Source organism: Marmota flaviventris, chromosome 13, assembly GCF_047511675.1.
Source record: "Marmota flaviventris isolate mMarFla1 chromosome 13, mMarFla1.hap1, whole genome shotgun sequence".
Taxonomy (NCBI): Eukaryota; Metazoa; Chordata; class Mammalia; order Rodentia; family Sciuridae; genus Marmota; species Marmota flaviventris.
In genome coordinates this window covers 69806273-69826609 of record NC_092510.1, presented here as the reverse complement: position 1 = coordinate 69826609, position 20337 = coordinate 69806273, and the positions used below count along the sequence as shown (strand labels likewise).

Genomic DNA, 20337 nt, shown 5'->3' with positions numbered 1-20337 from the left:
ACTGCCTAGTTGTCATCTCAAGCTTTATCACCATCTAAAATTCTCTTTGCCTGTCTTCTGTGGTGGGTATTCTGTTTTCTATGTTGTTCCTTGATCTTTCCCTGATTTATTCTCAACTTTACGGCTTTAGAAGCTTCTTGAGACAGAAGATGAGGGAAGTAAAACCTTGCATTTTCAGTTCTTGCTTGTCTGAAAATGCCTTGGTTTACCCTCATAATTGATTGGTAGGATGTGGAATTCTAAATTAGAAATAATTTTCTTGGAGAATTTTGAAGGAAATATCTTCTAGTTTTCAACATTGCTTTGAAAAAGCCTAAATGTCAATTTTATTCCTGATTCTTTGTCACCTGCCCCCAACTCAGGATCTTTAAATCTCAGATGTTGTAAAATATCGTGGTAATGAGCCTGGTGTAGTCATTTGTTTCTTCATTCATATCGTTGAGCATTTAGGGGCTCATTTAGTCTTCATAAGAAAATTCTTCGGTTCTAAAATTTGTCCTGATATTTCTTAAATTATTTTTCTCTTTCTGTCTTTTGTCTTTCTTATAGTCAGAGTTGGACCTCATTACTTAATTCTTTTTTTAAAACTCCATTCACTTTTATTTCTCCTTTGTTATGTCTTTGAGAGTTCCTCAATCATTCTCTTTCAGCTCTTCCATTAACTTTTTGAAAAAACTTTTCATGCTGGGCATGGTGGTACACGCCTATAATCCCAGTGGCTCAGGAAGAGGATTACAGGTTCGAAGCCAGCCTCAGTAACTTAGCAAAACCCTGTCTCAAAATAAAAAATAAAAGAGGGCTAGGATGTGGCTCAGTGGTTATGCATCTTTGGGCTCAATCCCTGGTACAAACACACACAACTTTTTGCTATTTTTAATTTCTTCTTTTAAAAAAATTTAAAAGTACATTATTTCATGGATGTACTGTTCTTTCTTTCTGATGATGTTAATTATAGGTGTTTTCCCCACTGAGTCTTCTTTGCTTTTTCTTGCATTGCTTCTGATTCTTCCAAATGCTTCCCTGTCCCCATTTGTTTGCTGCTTTGTCTTTTGTTTTTTCTTCCAGTTTATGTTCCTCCTAAATGTTCATGTTTAAGAGTGAAGCACTGACTATGGTTGGAATCTGAGTAGGGACAGATGGGCTTCATAATGTGGAAACTAGATGGAGTCCCAATTGTTGTATCGGAGGGGCTTCCAAATATCAGGTTCTCCAGAGAAGAATCTCCAGGCTACTTCTTGGGTGGTATGAGTCTGGCTTCTAGTCTTCTAGCTGAAAAGGTCAGAGGGTATCCCATCATTTGAATGCAAACTTTAATTTAAAACTTTAGCTTTCAGTGTAGTGCTGATCCAGCCTCAGTGGTCACTTAGTGCCCTGAGTACAGGTTCAATTCCCCAGGCCCTGCAGGAGACTGGAATGCTTACTTTCCCCAGCAGGCCACCACTGCGAGAGGCAAGAGCCCCTTCCTTGTCTCCTGTTGTTCCCCTATCATAGCACTTGTAATTCTTTATATTAGAGTTGCCTGTTTCCCTTAAGGAACTGAATCCGATCATTTTCTCTCTATTAACTTAGGTGCATTAGCTATTTGTGTCCTGAGGCTTAGCCATATTCAGCCAAATCCCATCCCAGAAGCCACAGATTGATTCTCTGGAGAGGGTGAAACAGCTTTTAGCTCTGTGGCTTCTTCAGCTGAAGAGCCTGTGGGCAGAAGGCACCAAGGAATGCCTTTTGAGAGTTACTGGCCTGGTATTTTAACCACATAATAAGAGATTATCCCAAGTCAAGGGTAGGGGACTTTGAACCAGCAGTCACAAAGTTCCTAGGAGATGTAGTAGTTTCTCAGATGAAAATAGGAAGTTCTTATTTCTAATGAGTCCAGAAGATAAAAACATACAGACATTTAATGTCTTCTTTTTAAATTTTTTAGTTTCAGATGGATACAATACCTTCATTTTATTATTATTTTTTTAATGTGGTGCCTAGGATCGAACCCAGTGCCTCATGCATGCTAGGCAAGCAGCACTCTACAACTGAGCCACAACCCCAGCCTAACATTTAATGCTTCTAAACACAGCATTGGAAAGCTATAGAGATATATGTGATATTTTAAGTAGTCAGAACAGTGAGTTTAGTACAGACTCTGTAGTTCAAAGTAGACTCTGAAAAACTGGCTTTGGACCAAGATTGTTTATCTTGTTTTCCTTTCCCATTTGTTTTTTAAAATTTATGTATAGGTTTATTGGGCTTTCTTGAGTTATAATGTATATACCATAAAATTGCTTATTGTAACAAATATGCATATTTTAGTACATTTTTAGTTGTATACCTGTGACCATAATTAGAACATTTAGAATTAGAACATTCTGTCATACCTACCCCTAAATCCCTTTTTCCATTTGTATTCATTCCTTAATCCTGTCATCTACTGTCTCTGTAGATTTATCTTTTCTATGCCCATGGGATTTTTTTAAATTGAGTAGACTTTCAGCCACGCCTCCTGTTTTCATCTCACATTTACTTTCCTTCTCCTGGCACCTGAGCCACTTGTTTCTGAGCCTTTGTGGAGAGGGATTTATATATGTCAGGTTGTTTTATCTACTGCCAGTTTAAGAGCATTTGGGGTATGCAAAGACTGTATTCATTCACTTGCTTCCCAGCTTCCAAAATGTCATTGATGTCTTTTCTCCCTTTCTGATTTTTCTAGAGTTCATACCTTTATTTATCTATTTACTTGTTTTTTATTTTTTTAGTTATAGGTGGATACAATGTCTTTATTTTGCTTTATATGGTGCTGAGAATCGAACTTAGTGCCTCACGCATGCTAGGCGCGTGCTCTACCTCTGAGCCATGATCCCAGCGCCCCCTCTACCTTTTTAAAAAAATGTTTTGTTTTGTTTTTTTTTTAGATGTAGATGGACCTTTGTTTATTCATTTATTTCTGTGGTGCTGAGGCACGAACCCAGTGCTTCACACATGCTAGGCAAGTGCTCTACCACTGAGCCACAACTTCAGCCCCTAGGGTTTATACCTTTAAGATGACAACAACAAAACCAAAAATTATAGTATCTTTTTTTTTTTTTGTACTAGGGATTGAACCCAGGATTACTTAACCATTGAGCCACATCCCCAGCCCTTTTTTATACTTTATTTAGAGACAGGGTCTTACTGAATTGCTTAGGGCCTCACTAAGTTGTGGAAGCTGGCTTTGAACTTGTGATCCTCCTGCCTCAGCCTCCTAAGCCACTGGGTTTACAGGCATGCGCCAACGTGCCTGGGTGTAGTGTCTTTTTAATGGGGTTTCAGGAATGGGGTTGGGGGGGGAGTGCATGTGTGTAATTTACTACCATCTAGAACCAGAAATCTTCCAGTTTAATTTTGATTTGCCCTTTTGCTTATTTAAGGTTGTGAAGACTGGAATTTCTTGGCATTCATTTGCTGCTCTAGAGAATGTAGAATCCTGACAGACTTGTGTGAGGTCAATATGCCTTCACACACACATTGGTCTTTTCTAACTCAGACCCTTGGTGTTCTAAGTGGGTCATATGAAATTATGGGAAGCTTATAAGGAGCCCACGTGTGTACACAAATTGGCATCTGCTCCTTATTTGACAAATTCTTAGTTTGGGTGCCCCTCATTGGAGACATCACAAGGTTTTAACAGGTATAGGCTTAGCCATCTGTACCTTTCTTTTTGTCTCACCCTTTGTGTTTTGGCTTTGCCTTATGCTTTTCTAAGTCTTAACACTTTTCTTTCTTTGTTTTTCCTATAGGATCATGGATTTTCCTGGTCACTTTGAGCAGATCTTCCAGCAGTTGAATTACCAGAGACTTCATGGCCAGCTGTGTGATTGTGTCATTGTAGTGGGGAATAGACATTTTAAAGCCCACCGCTCTGTGCTGGCAGCATGCAGCACACATTTTCGAGCTCTGTTCTCAGTGGCAGAGGGAGATCAGACCATGAACATGATCCAGCTGGATAGCGAGGTAGTGACAGCGGAGGCCTTTGCTGCGCTGATTGACATGATGTATACCTCCACCCTCATGCTGGGGGAGAGCAATGTTATGGATGTCTTATTGGCAGCCTCTCACCTGCATTTGAACTCCGTTGTTAAGGCATGTAAACATTACCTAACAACAAGGACGCTGCCCATGTCTCCCCCCAGTGAGCGCGTTCAAGAGCAGAGTGCCCGCATGCAGCGCTCTTTTATGCTGCAGCAGCTGGGACTAAGCATTGTGAGCTCAGCCCTCAATTCCAGCCAGAGTGGTGAGGAACAGCCAGCCCCCATGAGCTCATCGATGCGCAGTAACCTGGACCAGCGGACACCCTTCCCTATGAGGCGCCTTCATAAGCGCAAGCAGTCTGCAGAGGAGCGGGCCAGACAGCGCCTCCGCCCCTCCATGGATGAGTCTGCCATTTCAGATGTCACAGCCGAGAATGGGCCTTCAGGGGTTCATTCTCGGGAGGAGTTCTTTTCACCAGATTCCCTGAAAATTGTGGATAATCCTAAAGCTGATGGAATGAATGACAACCAGGAAGATAGTACTATGATGTTTGACCAGACTTTTGGTGCTCAAGAAGATGCCCAGGTGCCTAGCCAGTCTGACAACAGTGCTGGTAACATGGCACAGTTGTCCATGGCCTCTCGTGCAACTCAGGTTGAGACTACTTTTGAGCAGGAAGCTGCAACTGAGAAAAGTGGCTTCCAATGTGAGAATCCTGAGGTTGGCCTTGGTGAGAAGGAGCACATGAGAGTGGTGGTAAAATCTGAGCCTCTGAGCTCACCTGAGCCTCAGGATGAAGTGAGTGATGTGACCTCTCAAGCAGAAGGCAGTGAGTCCGTAGAAGTGGAAGGAGTTGTTGTTAGTGCAGAGAAGATAGACCTCAGCCCTGAAAGTAGTGATCGGAGTTTTTCAGATCCCCAGTCCAGCACGGACAGGGTAGGTGATATCCACATTTTGGAAGTTACAAATAACCTAGAACATAAGTCCACTTTTAGTATTTCAAATTTTCTCAACAAGAGCAGAGGAAGTAACTTTAGTGCGAATCAAAACAATGATGATAACATTCCAAACACCACTAGTGACTGCAGGCTCGAGGGCGAGGCCCCTTACTTGTTAAGTCCAGAGGCTGGGCCTGCAGGCGGGCCCTCCTCTGCCCCTGGCTCCCATGTGGAGAACCCATTCAGTGAGCCTGCAGACTCCCACTTTGTCAGGCCCATGCAGGAGGTGATGGGCCTACCCTGTGTGCAGACTTCAGGCTACCAAGGAGAACAGTTTGGGATGGATTTTTCCAGGTCTGGTTTGGGCCTCCACTCCTCCTTCTCCAGGGTAATGATGGGTTCCCCCCGAGGAGGAGCCAGTAACTTTCCATACTACCGCCGCATAGCTCCCAAAATGCCAGTTGTAACTTCTGTCAGGAGCTCACAAATCCCGGAAAACTCTGCCAGTTCCCAGCTAATGATGAATGGGACCACATCCTCATTTGAAAATGGCCATCCCTCCCAGCCTGGCCCCCCACAGTTGACCAGGGCATCTGCTGATGTCCTATCAAAGTGCAAGAAGGCCTTATCAGAACACAATGTCTTGGTTGTAGAAGGAGCTCGCAAGTATGCCTGCAAAATCTGCTGCAAAACTTTTCTGACTTTGACAGATTGCAAGAAGCACATCCGCGTTCACACAGGTGAAAAGCCGTATGCCTGCCTGAAGTGTGGCAAGAGGTTTAGTCAGTCCAGCCACCTGTATAAACATTCCAAGACTACCTGCCTGCGCTGGCAGAGCAGCAATCTTCCTAGCACTTTGCTCTGACTATTTGTCCTCAGGAGACAGTGCCAGCTAGTTGCGGGACTAAAACTAAAATCGTTTGGTGGGTGGTTAATGCCATTGGGTTTGAGGCTTCCGCTGCCCAGTGGCTCTTGCAATTTTCAATGACTAGTAAGTGGACAACTGTTCATGTAGCACTTGTGCTGCAGCATTTCTGAGTGAAATGCGCATCTGGGGAGAGGGATGTGATCCCTAGAACCAAGTTCTTCCTTAGGGTTGAGTGACATAGTCATAAAGTAGTTTGTAATTGATGTTAAAAGTGGCACACTTAAAAATTGAAGTGCAAAAAATTTTTTTAGCAATTTTTGTAAAGCTCTGTGAAGCATTTAATTACATATCCTATATGTAATGGGAATATTGTATCCCTGTACAGCGATGCAAAGTACACTTATGTGTAACCAGTGGCAACTTTGTGCCTGTCTGAAAGGAAGGCCCTTGAAGACAGGCCTGTTTGCCACAAATGCTTTAAAGTGTATCCTGAGCTAGTCCTAGGCCTCAGAAAGTACTGTATTTTTTATTTTTGTCTGATTTGCAGTCATAGATACTGCACTTTGGTGCTGACACTGGGCCCAGGGCAAGCATTCTCTTAGAATAGGTGTATATACTTTTGAATACATCTCTGTTGGATAGATGTTTTAAAAGTTTCTGGTTTTAAAGGCCAAGTTGTAAACGGAGTATGTACTTATATGGAGTGACAAGTAAGGTATTGTTTCTGTGTGTGCGGTTTTAGCAGTATTTTAACCAACTCGTATTACTGATGTCACAGTTCATCTTTGAAAGTCAGGAAAGAGCTAGTGTTTGTCTTTGTTCTGATGATGTGGAGTCATGTTTTGTGGGGTTTTTATGGTGCATTTACCTTTTGCTCCATCCAGACCTCAAAGGCCAGTCCAGTCTGACGCATCCCACCCTCGGACAAGCCCGTTCTCTGCTTCCTTTCTTCCTGTACCCACTATGGCATCCCTCCCAGGCCTAGATTCCTGTTTTCAGTTACAAACTAACCAAAAATAATGCCACCCCTCCATGGGTTTTATTATTGTTATATACCATACTTTAAAAGTATAGACCCTAAACTTTTAGTTTGTTCTCCCAACTGAATACTGAGTGTAGTTTGAAATCCAAATGTGGTAGTGTTCATGGACCAGTATTTTCCAGGCTCTGTAAGAGAGTAAGGCAGTCCATAGCACAGAAGTCACCAGGAGCATTCAGAACTGTTGGGAGAAGCATTTGGGTCACTTCCCAGGGCCTTTATGGGCCTTCTTGTCTCACTTGCCCATTTGGGTCAATGCCCAGGGCCTTTCTGGGCCTTCTTGTCTCACTTGCCCAGCTTCACCTTGCTGTCCTCTGACACCATGCTATCGAGGGCTGTTGGTGGCACCTGTATCAGGCCACATCCTGGCTCACATAAACCAGGGGAAACAGCACAGGTTCATGCATCTCTGTAGAACTCAGTTAGGTTCATGCATGAACATGAGTTCATTTTATTTTTTTAATATGGCTTTCTCAGAGATACTAAACCATTTTTGTGCATAATTCAGAGAATTTATTCAGTTCTTATGTTTAGAAAACTAAGTATTTATGTGTCACCTAAAACAAAACTGAACGTGTCTTCTCCTCTTAATAATCTAGTGTGTGCAGTTACAAATCTGTGGATAAGCCCATAATGTTCACAGAGGGCTTGGCATCTCCTAGGAACTGATTCCCAGAGAGGAAAGCTCAAAGGGAAACCTGTGACTTTTCCTTTTGAGCAGATGTGGGAAAGACACCATTGGAGGATATGGGGTCACCTGTGAAATCCAGTTCTACGTGTGGCTCATTGTCAGCAGTCCTTATCCAACAAGTTGTAAGGGGTTCTACAGCTACCACCACCATGTGACGTAGGACCCACATCCTGTGAGGAGTCAGATGGGTCAGCATGGAGTACAGGAGGCCCTGCCTGGGCCTAGGGCAAGAAGCCAGTGACGCTGGCAGAACAGTGCAGCCCTCCTTGCCTTCCATTTTGAGGAGGTGCTGCCAGGAGCCTGTCCTCTTGTCCCTGCTCAGGCATAAGTGTACTTTGCTTTGGGGCCTGCCTCTGACACTCCTGGAGCCTTGCCTCTCCACTGCTGGATGGAACCTGGAATCTCATCTACCTCTTAGTTTCTACATGTGAGAAGCGAGCTTGCAGGCCAGTGTCCCTCCACATGCTGTAGCACTTAAAAAATAATCCTAACGTTCCCTGAAAACCAGTCCCTGGGTTCCTATGATCTGGAGTTTGTACCTGGATTATCTGGTGTTGGGGACCTGAGTTTTGATTGGTTAGCCTTAATCACAGCCTGGCATAATCATGTAGAATCTCTTCTGGTGATCACATCATTAAGTTCATCAGGGCACCCATGTCAGTGGTGCTATGCTGGTCAAAAATTGAGATTTTGAAATAAAAAATTTGTCATATTTATGTCTGTAATTATGTGTTCTTTTTCCTTGCTTAAGTTGTTAAGGTTGAAACAAAATAGGGAAGTAGTAGTTATTTCTCTGTTAGCCCTGCTTTGACTAGTACTTTTTAAAACTGAGCCCTCTATATAATAAAATTGTCAATCCATAACAGTAATTAGGTCATTCCACTCAAATTATTCCTTCTGCTTTCTCCAGCCCTTCATGTCTTTGAGCTGTGGACTTGGGTGAGCTCTCATTCTCAGTCCACCCACTTATTCTCGAGGACCAGCTCGACCATGGACTTTGTTCTGTACCTGCCTCCCAAGTTGAAATCTCCATTTGCCAGCATGGCTTGGCTGGGGAAGAGCTAGAAGCTGATTCAACACAAAGCAGGACTTTGGCAACAGCCCTAGTGGCCTGGCCTTAGGAAACAGTGAGTAAAGGTTGATTAAAAAGCACATCTAGCCAGGCACAGTAGTGCAGGCCTGTAACCCCAGCAATTTGGAAGGCTGAGGCAGGAGGATCACAAGTTCAAAGCCAGCCTCAGCAATTTAGTGAAGTCCTAAGCAACTTAGCAAGACCCTGTCTCAAACTAAAACAAAAGAGTCTGGAGATGTGGCTCAATTGATTCAAGCCCCTGGTACCCCCCCCCCAAAAAAAAAAAAAAAAAAAAAAAGAACATCTAGCCAGGCTCCCATGGCACACACCTGAAATTCAGGAGGCTAAGGCAGAAGGATCTTTCAAGTTCAGGGCCAACCTAGGCAATTTAGTAAGTCCCTGTCTCAAAATTAAAAGAGCCTGGGATGTTGCTTAATGGTAGAGCACCCCTGGGTTCATCCCCAATACCAAAACAACAAACCCTAACTACCTGGGGGGCAAAGCACAAGATGAACAAAAGAAGCAAAGTGTTGATGCAGAAACAAATTTTGAAATTAGGAAACTCACCAGCTTCCAATTACTCTCACCAAGAAAAGAAGTGAGTTGTGACCTGCCCAATCCTTTCTTCCAATTAACTCGCCTTTGCAATATGTTCTCTTTAATTTCTCTGATGATCTAGGTGTCAGGTTCAGGTGCCATGGTTAACTGGGCTGCGCTTGGTGAGGGATAAGGGAAGAAATTAAGGCAGGATCTAAACATTAAAATGCCCAGGTGAGGGCTGGGGTGGGAAACAGGCAGCTCATTAGATGCCCCGAATTAGCAAAGGTAAGCAAATTGTCCTTTTGTTAGCTTCTGCCAGTCACAGGCTGAGACAGTCTCTCAGAAAATTATTTAATAATAGAATTACATGCTTTTGGCTCAGGTGTATCAAAGCACAAGAGGCAAGCACAACTGGCAGCACCAGTCTGCCCTGGCAGGATCAGTACAGAGCAGACTTCCCCGTGGCTCTTGCCTGTGGGTCCAAATTCAGCCGGGTGTGTCCAGTAGAACCTCAGGGCACTGTGGCTTCGGTCGTAAGGTCTCTTGTCTGGCTATAGCTTGAGTTCACTGGGCATTGGCTCCCCTCTCAGACCAGCTAGCAAGTTGTTAGCCGCCAACAAGGACATGATGTTGCGAGTTCTGTAGGTGGCACTGCCTACGTGGGGTAGGATGACTAGAAAAAGAGGAGATAAGGACAGCTCAAGACTGTAAGCCAGGTCTCCTTCCATGCCATGGATTTTCCAGTAAGAAGGAAACAGAGAACCTGCCTCAGTGTTGTTCTGTTTGCCTTCCCTCCTGTCACTCCCCCAGGCCTGGGGTTCACAGTAACAGAAAGGGGCAGAGGCTACTGAAACCCAGACACAGGTGGACCAGCAGATTTTGTAGCCTAAACACAACCGGGGCAAGGTGTAAGGGGCCTTGGTGCCCATCTAGACCCACCCCTTTGGTCACTAGATGGTGAAACCAGTCACCAACTTAGCTCAGGAGCTTAGGACTCTCCACCCACACCCTGTGACCCTGGAAGGGATGCCACAGGGCTTTTGACCCAACCCTCAACCCCACTCAGAGCAAGTGAAGTCTTTTGTCCCTGAAGAGTTCCTTTTGAAGCAGTGCCCATGGTGCTGAGCTGGCTCCAGACCTGAGGGAAAGGGGCCAGTTTTCTGGCTCGGAGCAACAGCCCTGACATTACAGCCAGTGTTCCTTGCAGGCTGGCATGGGGTGGGGAAAGTAGAATTTCTGAGGGATTCAATAAAGAGAACATTCATTGGGAAGACTGTGAAAGACTTGTTTGCATTTCCATTCTGGAATGTGAATGGACAACCCACAGCCCTGACCACTCAGTGAGTCCGGAGGCAGAAACCATAGCACTGTCTGATCAGAGAACTATAAAGAATTGCTATTAGGTATAAGTTGTTAACTAGGTAGCTGGAGAGGCAGAAAGCATGCACTAAGGCTGTGGTTCTCTAAGGATGGTACCAAGACCAGCAGCATTGGTGTCATCTGGGAATCTGTTAGGGGTGTGCACAGTCTCAGACCCCAGCCAAGACCTGCTACCCATAACCCCTTGGGGTGGGGCCCAGCAACCTGTGTCGGCTCAGTCCCTCTAGGTGATCAGCAAAGCATGAGAACCACTGCACTCAGTTTCCCAGATAGTGACTGCCAGAAGTTAGGGGGAAGGGTGGGATTGCTGAAATGCAGAAGGCTGAAGGGCCCTAGGAGCTAAACCTCAGACTCCTGGGGTGCCACTGACTGGTGAGGCCCCAGAAATGATTCTCCTGATGCCAGGGCAAGAAGTTTCACAAGCCACTCCAGGCAGGCAGGCAGGCAGATGGGAAGGCAGGAGGAAGCCGGCATCCAGTGCCCCATACTGACGAACCTGGCAGCACCAGAGGGCACAGGAGAAATGGGGTATACAGAGGCCCTGCCCTGCCCACAAAGCAGAACAGAGAAGGGGGTCTTTGCTGAGAGAACAGCTTTATAACTGGTACTAGTTTTAAATACTAGTATTGTCATTACTTATTTCTCATACACTGGGAATAACAATTTATAGTAGTGGGATTTACCCATGGAGGTTGGGGTAAGATATAAAGCCAATCCACTGTTCGTCTTAACAAATCCACCCATTCTCCTTTAGGGACAAAGAGTCACTAATAGCCTGAACATGCATGGAGTTTGGCTATGCCCCTTGTGTTCAGCACTGTTCACGTAGCTTCACACCCAGCCCACATGACCACCTCTAAACACTGGGCCCACCAGGCAGTGATGAGTGTGTGGAATGCAGGGTCCTTACCACAGTTCTTCAGGGTCAGGAGTGGGTGGTCTGTAGGCAGTGGTTCCGGGGTCGTCACGTCCAGTCCAGCAGCTGCAATCTGACCACTGGCCAAAGCTTGGTACAGGTCATCCTGGTTTACAACATCTCCCCTGCAGATGACAGTTGGTGATATGGGTGCCCCAATGCTCCCTCCTTCCAGGCCACTTTTAGGGCAGAACAACCCACAATATGAATTTTTCCACTAACCTAGCACTTGGTAGTGACTTTTAAAGCAATATATCTTAGAGTACACTTACAGGAAGTCTTTTTCTTTTTTCCTCTTTTTTTTCTTTTGGCATAACTGGGGATTGAACATAGGAGTACTCTACCACTGAGCTACACCCCCAGCTCTTTTTACTTGAGATAGGGTTTTGCTGAGGCTGTCCTTGAACTTATGATCATTCTGCCTCAGCCTCCCAAGTCTTTGGAATTACAGGTATGTACCATGGCACCCAGCAGGAATACAGATCTTATACTCAGAGAAACCCTAATCCTGACACTTTCTAGGCAAGTGACCCTAGTGAAGTATCGCACTTCTCTGAACTTCAGGCTCCTCCTCTGTAAGACAGAATACCATCTAGCTCCCACTTATATGCACTATGGCATAAACAGGGCCCAGAAGTCTGCATTTGTTTTGGCCTTCTTGGCGGTGTTTCTAATCAGGCTGGCCCCAGACCACCCACTGAGAACCACAGCGTGCCATCAGGCACCTGCCCAAACAAGGGCAGAGAAATGAATAGATACCAAACTGTGTCCATCAAAGTGAGCCACTACAGAAGGAAAGAACTGAATTTCTAGCAACTTTAGAAGGCATTAAATCATACATGTGCACAGTACTGAGCACCCATGTGTGCTCAGTAAATGGCACACATGGGTGCTCAGTAAATGGCAGGCAGGGCTACCATTGGCCACCAGCGCAAGTCCTTGATTCTTACACTTTGCACTTCTGTGTAGCTAAACACTGGAAACTACAAACACTTTTGGGGTGCATGAACCCTCATCCAATTCCTTCCTCCAAACTGATTTAAAAGGTTCAAAGGGTATCAACTGGGAAGGGGTTAGAGTGGCAGAGAAGGGAGGTCTGCCCCCAGTACATGCCCAGTTACCTGAAGGCACACCTGGGGATATGTGGGGGAGACAGGAGGAGTTTTAGGGTCTGACTCCACAGAAGCATGAAGGTTCAAACCATCACTGAGCTCCTGGCAGGCTCAGCAGTGTGGGAGGTCAGCCTCCAAGAAGCCATCCAGATCAGAAAGCCCAACTCTTTGTGGTAGGGAAAGACCTGCCTCAGGATCCCTGGTGACGTGCCGCCAATATCAGGCCTTCACTCCCCGAGCCACACCACTGTGTGGCTCTGACTGCTTTTCTTCCTATCCTGCTGCGTGGCCTTAACTATGTTTCTGAGTTGCTGGTCCATCAGTTGGTTTATGGTGACGGCAAGCTCAGCCTGAGCTCTCATCAACAACCCACAGGGAATAAAACCCCAGACTACAGCAGCCATCGGGGAAGCCCCTCTCCAGGCCTCCTGGGTGACCCAGGGATGCCCGGTGCCTTAGGCTACCTGCTGATGTTGACAAACACGGCAGTTTTCTTCATCTTCTGGAAGAAGTCCCTGTTGCAGAGGCCCTTAGTTGCAGGGGTTAAGGAGCAGGCTACGACGATGAAGTCAGACTCCGCGGCCAGTTGGGCAATGGGCACTAGAGATGGGCAGAGCTCCATCAGAGGCTGTGTCCAGGTTAGGGACAGCAAGATGGTGTACCCCCAATCCCCAAAACAGAACCTCCCAAGACACTTCCTGAAGGCCTTGTATCTACCTGGACAGCTCTATTAGTCTTACAGGTAGGGAATGGCCAGACAGGGGCAGGAGGTTCACAAATGGCCCTCAAGGTCACACAACAGGATCTGGGCTACTCTGGATTTCACCACTTTCAGGATGGATGTGCCAAGGGGGAGGAATGGTTGAGATCCAGCCTGCCCTCTGCTCACCACACTGTGCAGCACCCCCTCCCCTCAGGAACTGAACCCACCTGGACCAGGTACATATGCAGCCTGGGTTGAGGATCTCCAGATTAAGGATAAGGAAACAAAGTGCTCAGCAACTCTTCAGCCCTGCACATCCCATGGTTCTGCCCATGGGTGGAGGGAATGCCCTGCACCCCCCTGAATGTCCTGTGCCCAGTGCAGGAAGATAACACACCAGGGCCACGCAGTCCCCAGACCACCTGGAACTCCTGCATCTCACCTGCCAATGCCATCATTGAAGAAAAGAACCTACTCTCCCCCCCAGCAGCACAGCTGGCTCCTGTGGAATCGAGGTTTTACTTACCAAACTCCGCCTGGAGTTCTGCTGCTTCCTGAGGCTTGGGCTGGCGCCCTGTGTACAGAAATCTCTGGACACCAAATGGTTTCAGACGCTGTGCAATGGCCTGACCTAGAGGAAATGAGTCAAGAGTCCATAGCTTGTTCCCTACCCTTCAGAGGGCAGGGGCAGCACCCAGCAGCTCCATGGACAGGAGACCCTCAGAAGTAGGGCCTTTTATCAGTACGCTCCCATGTTAACTGTTCCTGTCTTATCAGAGCTCAGGGTTGTCTAGGTGTAACCAGGCCCCAGCCAGCCCACTAACTTCAGGGATCTGGAAGCAGTGCCATAGCTCCTCTGTGGCTGTGACTGGCTTATGCTGTCTTCACATGGCCCAGTCATCTTGAGGGCATTTGTGAACCTTCTCCAAGGACTACACCTGGCAAACCAGGAGATGCCTGGCAAGTGGTCTCCTCCCTCCCTTTAGATCCACTGCTTCTGCCAAGGCAGTCTAGACTGTTTGGTGGTTTGTCCACCTGCCAACTTGCTTTAACCTCTAAGACCTTTTCAAATATGCTACTGCTGAGACAGGCTTGGGCAGTTGCTGGGCTCTTCCATGCAACTCTCCAGCTTGCTCCAGACAGGTTATCCACACTCCCCACCCTTCACCCCTGCACCAGGAGGATAATGAACCACTGACAGCTGCCTTCCTGTTAGACTTCTCCAAATAGGAGCCACTGGAAGAAAAGTGGCTCTGCTGCACCTGTAGAGTGACAAATAAACTCTGCCCACTGAGCCCTGTGGTTCCTGAGAAGGCTTCATAAGTCAGTGTCTTAGAGAACCCAGGTCTGGGGGAGCACAGGCTCTCCCACAGTAAACCACTCCTCAAAGCCCCAGCATCTGTAACCACCTTTTTTTTTTTTTTTTTTAATTTGCAGTACTGGGGATTGAACCCAGGGGTTATTTTACCACTGAGCCACATCCCCAAACTTTTTTATATTTTTATTTTGAAATAAGGTCTCATTAAAATTGCTAAGACTGGCCTCTAACTTGAAATCCTGCTTCAGGCTCCTGAGTCACTGGGATTATAGGCACATGCCACTACACCCAGCTATTATTTATTTGAGACAGAGTCTTGCTGAATTGTCCACGTTGGCCTTGGACTTGCGATCCTCCTGCCCGAGCCTCCCCGGTACCTTCATCTGTTTTTTTTCTCCCTGTGGTGCTGGGGATTGAACCTAGGGCCTTGTGCCTGCAAGGCAAGCACTCTACCAACTGAGCTATATCCCCAGCCTTCATTTGTTCTTTATGGAGCTAGAAGTCTCAGGAACCCTGGCTTCTAACACATAGTGTGTCCTGATTTTATTTATGGATTCCTTTGCCTGTGTTCTGTGAAGTTGTGTCTTCTCATCACAGATGTCCCTACAGCAGGCAAAGTGGCCTGACAGTATGCAGTTCAGGCAGCCTTTCCAAGAAGGACCCCTGGCATCCAGGTGTGGGGCACCAGGCACTGGGTACAGCCGCCAAGGAAAGAGCAGGCAGGCGTGTTGGGGGGGTCTTACCTATGCGCCCCAGCCCCACGATGCCCACAGTGCTCTGCGTGAGTCCGTAGCCACACATCCATAGGGGTTTCCATGAGGTCCAGCCACCACTGCAAGGAGGAGAGAGGGTGAGCGGCCTGGCCTTGGGCAAGACAAGGGCCCACTGGGACTCACACACCAGCACCCCTGCTGTGGTCCCAGATTTAAACCTGCCTCCAGGTCAAATGACTGCATGTGGGATGGGTGACATCCCAACCACTCAGCACTGTGAGAATGCCGTAGGGACCACTCCTTCCTTAAAGCCACCAGGGGACACAGAAATTGAGGGCTCCCAGGCCTCAGAGGCTCTGGCCCCTTTTGCACATGGGGAAACTAGAAAGGGTAATTTGCCTGAGGTCACACTGCCAGGGAACTGGGATCTGGGATTCTAGATCACGTTCTCTCAGTAAAGCCACAGTGTCCCTGTTGCCCTAGCTTGAGCCACCACTGTGAGTGAAGGTGCTGACTCCCTGACAGGACAGTGAGAGGACACTCAGCACCACGTGAACTCAGCCATGTCCCCCGCTTGGCCTGCGTCCTAACCACCTTCTATGGGGGCCTGCACATACACCTCTGCCCACGCTCCCACCACTCCTGCTCCTGAATGCCTTCCCCGACTCTAGAGGTGCAGAGTGGAGTCCCTCATTGGGAACCCACAGGCCACAATTCTGGCCTTTATGAAGGTAGATGGAACCCACGGTGTGCTCCACATGGCACCCTCTGCAGGTCTGGAGTAGCACCCTGTTCCTAACACTGAAAATTCATGAGCCTCGTGGTAATGTGGTCAGATGTGGCTCCCCAAAGGATTATGAGACCATTTTGGCCCTCTGGGCTTCTTGATTTGGGCACCCTGGGTGCTCAGCATCACCCAGTGCACAAGAGGACTCTACCTGCCACCCTGCGATGCCAGCCCTGATCTGCTCCCACGCCCTCACCAGCCAGCAGAGTTTCCTCATCCCTTAGGTACCCTCTTCCCCCCAACTTTACCACGGGCCCTGTTGGCTGCAGCTCTGCTGAGTCCTCTCCCCTCATTAGCTGGGGCACAACCTGCACCAAGAGCACATCTAGGCCAGGCTAACTGCAGTGCTCAGAGCCCGCTGCTGAGTACAGCCCACTTTCCCACCAAGAATCACTCACTTCTTTACTTCCTCCATGGCCTCTGGCAACCGGCGGCAGGTGGTGAGTAGCAGAGAGACAGCAAGTTCTGCAGTGGCATCTGTCAGAACATCTGGGGTGTAGCCCACCCGGATCCCACTAGGAATCAAACATCTGGTGGTAACATCCGCCTCGAGCACCTTCACCAATGTCTACTGTAGTGTCATGTCCATGATGTTGTTTTGTTCCTTCTTTGCTCTGTCTACCAGGAAGCTCAGAATTGTAAATGAGCACTAAGGAACTGTTAGTCCTCATTCCTATTTGGGTTATCTCCCATGTTAGGAGGGATATGAAAATGGAAGATTGGAATTTAAAGTCTGGGGCCAGTAACTACTTAATCTTTCTGAATGTCCTCATTGGAAAAGAACATAATAATAACACTTGCATTTTCTACATCTAGGGGAGTTGTGAGGATCACAAAAGGTTTAACAAACATGAAAGGGTGATATCAGAGGTACCCACTGTTTCTGACCTTGAGTTTGTTTTAACTGACTGGTATACCTGTGGATAAAATTCATCACCAGTCACCTGAAATTCCCACTGAATGGTCAAGAGCAAAAACAAATGGCTCCCACTCTCTTGAGAGTCGCCCTCATTCCAGGATGCTTTCAGAGCCCCAGCTACCTTACCGCTTCTTGATTTCATCCAAAGCCAAGTGGTCGACGCCCACGGACAGAGTGCTGATGACTTTGAGGTTGGCCCCTGTTGTATGGAAAATGCATTGTTTGCGTCTTTCCTCACGGAACTCAAAGCCTTAACACTGGGGACTATCCAGTGGACACCTGTTTATTATTATTTTCCTAGACAAAGAGAAAAGCCTGGCATCTCTGTTCCTCAGGTAAATCTTCAAACACACACAATGGCTCAGGGAGGCTGTGTCCTGGCCCAGTCACCAGAGGGCTGGGGTTCCCACCAGGGCCTCAGACACCAAGGCCCCTCTTTGACCCACTGGACTGTCCACCCAGTGAGACCTTAAATCTCCATCGGCCACCCTAGGGTCTCCCCATGGATACTTCTGAGAGTGCTGAGATGGTAGCTGGGCAAGGTCAGGGCTTGGAGTGGCTTGCTCTGATTCACAAGAGTCTCTCCAAATGTGGCAGCCTTGGAGTCAAATCTTCTTCTCCAAAATGCCACAACACAACTTCACAGGGGATGGTGACCTTCCCTGTGAATGAGGTCATGCAAACATCCTAGATGCCTGTTGGTGCTGGGCACTGAGCTGCACACAGACCCAAACAGGGCAGGGTCTTGCTCAAGGTCACAAAGTAAGTTTATGGTGGGGTGGGAGGAGGGCCCAGTAGCTTGAGTGCCCGCCCCCAGCCCTACCTCATGGGCTCCACCCTACAGTCTTTGCCCTCCTTGGGCCTCCTCCAGGGACTCAGAGCAGGGAGGAAGGGCATCAAGAGCCAGATGGGAGCAACTACTCCTCTGGTCACCACTTCAAGGGAGGCCCTCAGAATGTACAGGCCTGAGGCAGCCTCAGAATCCATGCACACACCTGCAGCATCTAGGATACCCTTGTCCACGCGATCAGAGAGGAGGCAGAGCAGGCCGTGGGCCCCCACCACATGACGCTCCAGTTCCTTGCTGGGGATGGGCTCATCTGAATCCCACTGCTCCACCTCGCAGCTGAAGGGAAGGAAGACCAACCACTCAGGAGATGCAGGGCCCCAGCCCCTCTCAGACTGGCAGGCAGCATCTTCTGCTTGCTCTGGCTTCAGGCTGCCTGGCGCTGGTTCAGGCGAATCAGGGCCAGATGTGGGCGACCTCAGAAGTGTCCACAGAGTGGTTGGGGTGGGAGTGAAGGGCTATCACAGAACACAGGAAGCCAACAAAGGCTTGGGGCCCCCAGATCAGAGCCTAAGTGGAAATGGGGAAAGTCCTGGGGACAGTTCTCAGCTCTACACCAGAAGAGTTTTCTCACATTCACAGGGGGCATTTGGGGGGCCAATTATAGGGTAGGATGGGGAGGGGGGTGTTACTGCATTGGATAGAGCCTGGCTTCAATGATCACTGGTAGTGTGCGAATGGAGCTGTTTCAGCAGCTATGCGTGGGGATGTGAGTCTAGGGCTCTTTCTGTTCTATGAGTCCATGAAACTCAAAACTCCCAACATAGACTTTGCCAGGAAAGATAAGTTCAAGGCCAATCAACCCGGAGGAGCATTAGGGTGTGCTTCCACAGAGCTCCTGGAAACTGGGTACTCCTTCCAGCCAGGGCAGCCAGGGCTTGGGGCATAGCTCAGTGGTAGCATGTTCAAGGCCCTGGGTTTGATTCCCAGTACTATGAAAAGACCGAAAAAGAATTCAATGCAGCCAACATATATGATGAGTCTGTATGTAAGCAAGATGCAGGATGGCTGCTGGCACCTCCCAGCAACCCCTGCAACAGCCCCTGCAGCAGCCTGACCTGAGCCCCCATGTGAGCATGGCAAAGGTGCTACAGCAGTGGGGGATTCCTCTTCTCCCTTTAGTACAAAACAGGCCCTCAGTACATGCTGTGTTACACTGAACAGAATTCAAAAACAAATCTCATTTTCCCTAGAACTGGTTCCTGAGGCTGGGTGCCACCTTTTCCCTGTCTGATACTAGAAGTGCAAACACTGCAAGATGCAGAAGTCTGACTGTGGTCACACAGCTCCATCACCTAGAGCAGTGTGACTCTGGGCAAGGTATTCACCCCTTCTGACCTTTTAAATTACTAAAATACAAATTTAAATTACTAAAATACTAACTTCACAGTGTTACAAGGATTAAGTTTACGTATGTAGGCACCTGGCAAGGCTGGCCCACAGAAGTGGTTCAATGGAAAAAGAGTCAACAAAGTCCCCTGCCAACCATCTACGTGGCCAGTACAGTGACCACCACTAGTCTCTGACCCCACCTGCTATCAGCCAACCTCACAAGATAAAGAATTAACAGCATGGACCTTGCCTCATGGGCAATCTCTCTTCTCAGAAGGCTGATGACCAACGCTCAGGGTCCCTCCTACTGGCCCAGTGCCAGGTCCTGAGTTCTGGCTAGAAGCCCGGGAAGAGCTGGACCCTAGAAAAGATAATCAAAGTCTCCCCAAAGCCCGAATCCTGACCCGGCCGGACACAGCTGGAAAGTCTGACCAAAGCATAAGCTCCAGGCCCTGTCTGTCTGGTCCCTGGTATCACCTCAGCCACCTCCATAAACAATTGGGGTCTCGCAAGGACGCCACCAGCCCGCCCAGCGCAGCTCGGGGCGCCTCCTAAGGAGCTCCTGGAGATCGCTGAGTCACCCAGCGCAGGGTGCCTGGGACTTGGGGGCGGGTACCCGCCAAGCGCGGCCGGGCCGGGGTGCTGAGGCTCCGCAGCCGCTGGCGCCTACCAAGACGGCCCGCCCCGCCGGGGACTCCGCGCACCGAGCTCTTACTCTGTGGCCTGGGCGAGCGCGGCTCTGCCCTCGGGAGGGATCCTGCGAGTAATGAACACCTTCATGAGTCTCGCCAGCCTCATCCAACCCGCAGCCGCTGGACACTGACGGACCTAGCCCAACCCACCACGACGGAAATAGGAGCGGAGCCGTGGCGCTGGCCTGGGCGGGGCATCGAGGGGGCGTGGCCGGAGCTGGAGGCGGGGCGGGCTGGTAGTGCGCAGAGGGAGCTGTTTTGCAACTGTGCGTGGGGATGGGAGTCTAGGGCTCCACTGTGCTTTGTGCTTCTGTGTGTGCCTGCCTGCCTGCCTGCCCTAGTGGCACTGAGACTGCTTCGGTCGGGGTCGGGAGTGACACAGCTGAGCATGAACATTCTCTGACCCAGAGGCTGGGGGCCTGGCAGGCATGATTAGGGTTTGGAAAGGGTAGAGGGGCACCCAGCGTCCTC

General features: G+C 48.4%; 2 protein-coding genes across 5 annotated transcripts in view; one reads left to right on the top strand and one right to left on the bottom strand.

The window, feature by feature from the left end:
* Zbtb5 (zinc finger and BTB domain containing 5) overlaps positions 1–8529 on the top strand; it is a 32507-nt gene extending 23978 nt beyond the window's left edge. The window contains exons 2-3 of one of the 2 annotated variants that reach the window (XM_071600755.1): positions 3768–4935; positions 8446–8529. In XM_071600755.1, the coding sequence (XP_071456856.1) occupies positions 3772–4935; positions 8446–8478 (1197 nt within the window). In that variant the 5' untranslated portion in view covers positions 3768–3771 and the 3' untranslated portion in view covers positions 8479–8529. Of the gene's footprint in view, positions 1–3767; positions 8252–8445 lie in introns of those variants that run through there. The other variant, XM_027931078.2, reaches the window with a different exon arrangement.
* A 955-nt stretch (positions 8530–9484) lies between these two features.
* Grhpr (glyoxylate and hydroxypyruvate reductase) lies at positions 9485–20041 on the bottom strand. 3 transcript variants are annotated; one of them, XM_071600756.1, is made up of 10 exons: positions 19890–19955; positions 19425–19535; positions 17991–18121; positions 17122–17194; positions 16475–16591; positions 15320–15408; positions 13785–13889; positions 13020–13155; positions 11438–11568; positions 9485–9820 (listed from the first exon to the last, which is right to left on the bottom strand). In XM_071600756.1, the coding sequence occupies exons 2-10, from the start codon at positions 19427–19429 to the stop codon at positions 9699–9701; spliced, it is 909 nt and encodes a 302-aa protein (XP_071456857.1). In that variant the 5' UTR covers positions 19430–19535; positions 19890–19955; the 3' UTR covers positions 9485–9698. The 3 variants fall into 3 exon arrangements, with proteins under 3 accessions (XP_071456857.1, XP_027786857.2, XP_027786858.2); XM_027931056.2 differs by lacking the exon at positions 19425–19535 and having other exon boundaries at positions 19890–20041; XM_027931057.2 differs by lacking the exon at positions 19425–19535 and having other exon boundaries at positions 19879–19951.
* Positions 20042–20337: the final 296 nt, after the last annotated feature.

Coding starts and splice junctions, on each gene's coding strand:
- Grhpr (XM_027931056.2), bottom strand. CDS start 19,972: ATGAGGCTGGCGAGACTCATGAAGGTGTTCATTACTCGCAGGATCCCT. Junction 16,592..17,121: donor TTGGATGAAATCAAGAAGCG/GTAAGGTAGCTG, acceptor TTTGATTCCTAG/TGGGATCCGGGTGGGCTACA. Junction 15,409..16,474: donor GCCATGGAGGAAGTAAAGAA/GTGAGTGATTCT, acceptor TCCTCCTTGCAG/TGGTGGCTGGACCTCATGGA.